Genomic DNA, 5,795 nt, shown 5'->3' on the forward strand with positions numbered 1-5,795 from the left:
AAAAAAAGAAGTAGAACTTGTGGGTTGAGATAAAAGCATTTACTAAGATCGAGAAAAGGAAAAGGAGAATAGTTATGACTATATATAATGTATATAACAAGGGATGCATAAGCAATTGCTCATCAGCCCCTGACCGATGCCCAGCTAGTTCCCCGAACAGCAGAAGAGGCAGATGAACTCCCCCATCCCCTCAGAAACACAGTATGGGATATCTTTGTCCAGTTCAGGTCACCTATCCTAATTCTGTTCCCTCCCTGCTCCTTGGGCCCTTCACTGAGAATGGCCTTGGCTCTGTATACACGGCTTAGCAGCAACTATAAACATCGCTGTCCCATCAAGATTGTTTTTCCCCTAGAATCAAAACGTAGCATCATACCAGACACTCTAAAGAAAACAATTCTGTCCCAGTTGAAATTAAGACAAATGCCAAAGAAAGCACCTCAGAAGCCTCCAACTTCCTCTGACAGCATACCTCATGTCATCTCAAAAAATAATTCTTTAATGGAAAAGGTCTGTAACTGATCCAAAGGTAGCCTTCGATTCCATGTCAGCCTAAGAGGGCTGGCACAGGTACCTTACCTATTTCTCCAGGAACATGCTTGCCGCTGAAACGAAAGCACGCTGTGACATTGAGGCAGTTCACAGGCTGCAAGCTGTCATGGCACTGCGGAGCTGTGATATTGATGGATGCTGGCAGGAAAATGGAGACATCCATGGTAATGACAGGTCTGGATCTGGAGATCAATACAAAAGCTGAACTGAAGAATCATTCAGAGAGAAGTTTCTCAATCAAAGGAAAATAAAGTACATTTGGTAATGTGCACAATTTCAAGTAACCATGAAAAACAGAAGATTGCATCTGAACTCTTAAAATGAATTAGCCCTTGACCTAGATGGCAAGAACAACTAGGTTCTGAAAGAAAATCAAGGCATGAGCTTGAAGTTTAATGCCCACATGACACTCCAAACAGGCAGGAGGAGAAATTGTTACAATTATCTCTATCAAAAGTTGCATAAAGTCTTCCTGATGATGGGAAAAAAAGTAACAAAATTAGCAATAAAAACAATAAGCCCTTGCAAGCTAGACTATTATCAAAGGAGCTTGCATGGTGAATAAGCAAAGCCCTTAGGTTTCCACAGAACGATCTACAGTAAAATCTGTGACTCAAAAGTTGAGGTGGGATATGGATCTATGCACGTTTCTTTCTTCCGTTGTAAGAAGGTCAACAAACACCACATTCACATTTTCTAGAAAAGGGAACATTTGGGCAATTCTCACCCAGCAGGTGCTAAGGACTGTACATACACTTTATTCACACTGCAGAACTCAGTTTTGGGAATCATCTGGTGCATTGAGAATGAAAACTTTCCAGCCCTGTAAGTCTTGCACCAAGCTGTTGCTACAGGTGGTCCTGGCTGAAGAGATCAAGCAGATCAAGCTGAGGGCTACCAGGGCTTACTTGTGCTCCCTCTCACAAGGCATAGAGATGCTGCCAGCTTGGTAGGGAAAAGCAGCTCAGAAATTCAGGTTCTACAGAGCTGCTCCCAGTGCAAGACTTCATCCCAAGAACTGAGTGTTATTCTCCATGTTTCAGGACTCTCACACCACAAGCCACTTAATCTGGGGGTGTTGGAGAGGGGGAGAAGTGAGCAGGAATTGTATTTACACCTAATTCATACTGACTGGAGCAAGCTTCACAGCAATCTCTGAGACAGCTGCTCAGACTCCTTTACCACAGCCTGAAATAACAGCCTAAGTTTGCCTTTCGAGATGGAGATAAATGCTAATCCTAGAAATATATACAGTAGTAGGGGGTGGCAGGGGGAAGGAAAGAGAAGAAAAAAGGAGGAAAAATAACGAGATTCCTAGGAGCACGTCAAACTATGGAAATGACTCTCTAAATGCTTGGGGAGAAATAAAGAAGTAAATGTTGTAATTGATCTAGAAAAATATTTCTTCTAGAAAGAAGAAATTTATCCAGTCATGATGCACTGTCTGATTTGTCCTTAATGTGAACTCACTTGGTTATTCATAGGAAAAAAACAAACACACACAACACAACACATCCATTAAATGGCCAAATGCACACCCAAGCAACACAGTAACTGCAATCTGCCCCATGCCCCACGCCTTCCGCAAAAGCCTTTAATATCACTTGGCAAAACGTTTGTTGGTTTTGGCCAACAGACTTTACAAGGCTTCTGAAAGAAGAAAAAGTTGATTTCTTTATCCTAATCTGAATCTAAACAGATTCCTCTAAAGAGACACACTCTGAACTGGCAGCAGGGGCCATTAATCAATCTGTCCACATAATTAGTAATACTCAAATCTCCCCAGAAATGTAGAGGCAGCAACTGAACACTTTGATGGAGATCACTACACTGCTGCAATGCACACTGCCTTATCTTTCTGATTGCCTTTCTCCATTCTGCAAGGAACAACAGGGCAGGAGAACCTTACACAGCTGTTCTTTAAGTAGTTTCATAGAAGCAGGGCTGTGAGGTCCTATCTCAGGTCTTCACACAGCATTTTACAGAGAGGCAATTGGTTGCCTCTGCTTGCAGGATGATAGAAAGCCCTTCAAAAGACTTGACCACTGTTACACCTGTCATTTCTTTCTCCCTGTCTCTCTATCTTCTTGTTTCTCAAATGGAAAGAGAGCCCAGATTTCCCTGCTTTTAACAGGAGGCAGGCTGGCACATCTGTTCAGTAGTTCAAGCATTTGTCTGGATAGCCTTACCACACCCTTGTATCTTCCATTAAGACGTAGGTATTTCCACTTCTAATGACACCTAGTTACTGGTAGAAATTTTCTATTAAATATTTACGAGTATAATAATGGAGTCATTGGCAAAATTAAAACTTCCTATTCCTTTCCCTAGGTCTGTGGGCCTCGAACCTGCTCATACGGTCTGTTCCCACTTGAGTAATTTGCTCAACCAAGTTGTCACATCTCTCTCCATCTGATGAAATAAGCAATTTCATTTAATGCCTACAACTGAACAGTAGCCCAAATGCTGTGTGTATTAACTTCTCTGTATTTAATTTCCTTGAAGAGTCTTACTTCATTCTGCGTCTCACTGTAACTTGCAGAATTAAATTCTGGCATCATATGCAGCTGGCTTTTTGCTATGCTCTGTTCCCTTAAATCATAGTTTATGTACTTTATGTACATACAAGAACAATAAAAAAAACTTCTCACAAACTTGGAGTGACCTTTCTCAAAAGGCACTGAGATGCAACATATCTCCTTAACCCATTGGTTTCTTCACAGCCCTGAGAAGCCTATGGTTATCCCTCAGAATTCTGCTTAAATTAAAATGCATGTTCTTCAGTACTATCCAGGTGTAATGCTACGCTTGAAAAACAATCCAGTTTGCTGTTTCTGACTGCAATAAATTAAGGAGAAAATCTGTAGGATAGAGGACATAGACCACATTAGATACAAACAGAGCACAGAAATAAAATTAAAACAGCAATGAGGCAAAAAAGACAGCGATCTCACCTTAATAGTACAACATGGTCTGACAAGAAGGCTCCAACAGTCATATCTGAAATGTTTGTAATGTTTAGACAATGAGAGACAATTTAGACAAGAGAGACGCAGAATTCACTTATCACAAGTCAGTCTGTAAATTACAAAGCATGTATTAGAAAAATAAATGCCTTCCTGGCTAGAATCAACCAGCTAGTCCCTTATTGTGTCCAAAACATTATAATTACATGATTAAGTCTGCAACAATACTTCACTTCTATTTCAGAATTTGTTTATTATTATTATTATTATTACTACATTTTTGTAAATTTATCATCATGACTGAGCAGCTTTCCAAGCAACTTACGACACTTGTCAGGATATCAAGCACTCCCTACTTTAATATCTGAGTTTGTTACCATGACTGCCCAAACATCTGAGCTAAGAAACAAGTTAAATTTTTTTATCAGGAGCTTTAGATAACACAGGGAGTAGGCAGGAACACAAAACATCAACAGCCTCCTACGGCTGTGAGAACTAGCAACCTGGAAACTACCAGCTCTGCTGTTCTCCGTCGTGTTGCTGTGAAGTAGCACACATACCTGGATAACCATTGCCATCCATATCAACACCCCCTGATATGGACTGCCCAAACATCCGCAGCATTGGGTTTATCGTCTGCCCAGACAGCTTCTGCAGTGGAAAACATACCAAGTGAAATCACTCACAGGCAGTAACACAAAGATGCCTCTGATAAAAAAAAGAAAAACCTTGGAGCCTGATTTTCATGGGCTGGGAGTGCCACACATCTGCAGGAAGCCCTTCTGCTCAGGGCTAGGAGAGGCCAGCATTGGCTTACACCCGAACACACACCTGCATTGCAGCCCTCATGCAGACCCAAGACAAATAAAGAGTACATCAAACATGTTTCATGGGGGAAAGGAGGAAATTCAACTGTGCCCCAGAGATTTTCCTTTTTTCGTTGTTGGGTTTTTTTCCTCATTACTTTCATTTATGTAAGTAAAAGTTTGAAGCAGCATCTTTGCAAAATTAATGACTAAGAGAAACAGAAAATCCTGTGCAACCATTTCTTTTCACAAAGTTTGCTAGCATACTCCAAGTCAAAATGATTAATTTCCACCCCACTTGAAAATTCTGTTTTTCATCAACTATTATGTAGTATTTTGTGTCAGTTTGGAAGCTGTATCTCATTTCTGCCTCCCCAACGCGGAGATTAATTAGCTTCTAACATCACTTCTTTCTTTTAATTACTAACAAAAAACTTTCTCTAAACAGCTTGAAATGTAAATGCCTTTGTCTAAAGCAAATTAATACATCAAAATCTCTTTCTCTATGGCAATCTGATGTCTCACAGCTCTTATTCATTATGCTGGGCCACCAACGCAAGACCTGAACTCAAACCAGCATCTGATTACAGAAGCTGCAGACTGAAGAAACCCATCCCACCATACGGTTGTGAGGCTGTTGGTGGTTCTTCACAGCGTGGGACATGTGGCCCATGGGATCTTCCTGCACAATATTTGACAAAAGGTCAGACAGGAACTTTGTGGAAAAGAGGAAGTCAAGGTGAGGGGAAGAAAGACATTCTGGCATCCGCATCCTGACAGCCAGCTTAAAGGATCCCAGTGCTCTGTCACGTTCAGACCCTGGTCCCCCACCCACGGGTAGATAAGGCAACTGGAGGGCACTTCCTCCCCACATTACATCACATTCTGGGGCAGGAGTTCCTAGTTAGTGTGGTAAACCCTGCCTATCACATGCCAACAGCCACCTGCAGGTTGTTACGGTACAGAAGGCAGAAGTACTACGGTAACCTAAGGCAGCACCAATGATCAGAAAAGCCAACAAAAATAAATGAGTGAAAATGCATACCCTGCAGCCACCATCACACACCTCTCTTGGCTGATTTCATCAAGGAAATCCAGCACATTAAGATGGCTCGGGGGTACAGTAATAAGATACAAACCCTTTCACCTTTAGGTTCAAATCCAGGGCAGACGGGTAAAAAAAGTGAAGTTATACGAAGTTTTTGGTGTTGCACACAGGAAGTGAATTGGTGGTGTTTTGGTCCTCAGAAATGGCACAAAAATTGTTTCCCTGAGAGGGCACTGTGTCAAGGCACCCTGTCACCTTCTGGAACTGGGTTCTGTCCCTCCAGGTCAAGTGGAGAGGCATGCACTGTGTCTGCTGCCTTTGCTGCTCCAATGGGGAGGGCAAGATAGCAAGAAGGATGCTTTCCCTATCGCCCTGCTGATCTGGTCTCTTCCAAAAATGCTGCATTTCCCTATGAATGCCCCC

At 41.9% G+C, this 5,795-nt stretch overlaps 1 protein-coding gene across 1 annotated transcript in view; it reads right to left on the reverse strand.

Annotated features, from left to right (window-relative positions):
• The window catches only part of ITGA9 (integrin subunit alpha 9), a 207,864-nt gene that overhangs the window by 174,785 nt on the left and 27,284 nt on the right, over nt 1–5,795 (reverse strand). The window contains exons 11-13 of the mRNA XM_019616789.2: nt 4,079–4,169; nt 3,507–3,552; nt 580–734 (exon numbers count right to left, since the gene is read on the reverse strand). Of these exons, the coding sequence (XP_019472334.2) occupies nt 580–734; nt 3,507–3,552; nt 4,079–4,169 (292 nt within the window). The remainder of the gene's footprint in view (nt 1–579; nt 735–3,506; nt 3,553–4,078; nt 4,170–5,795) is intronic.

This window comes from Meleagris gallopavo, chromosome 6, assembly GCF_000146605.3.
Source record: "Meleagris gallopavo isolate NT-WF06-2002-E0010 breed Aviagen turkey brand Nicholas breeding stock chromosome 6, Turkey_5.1, whole genome shotgun sequence".
NCBI lineage: Eukaryota > Metazoa > Chordata > Aves > Galliformes > Phasianidae > Meleagris > Meleagris gallopavo.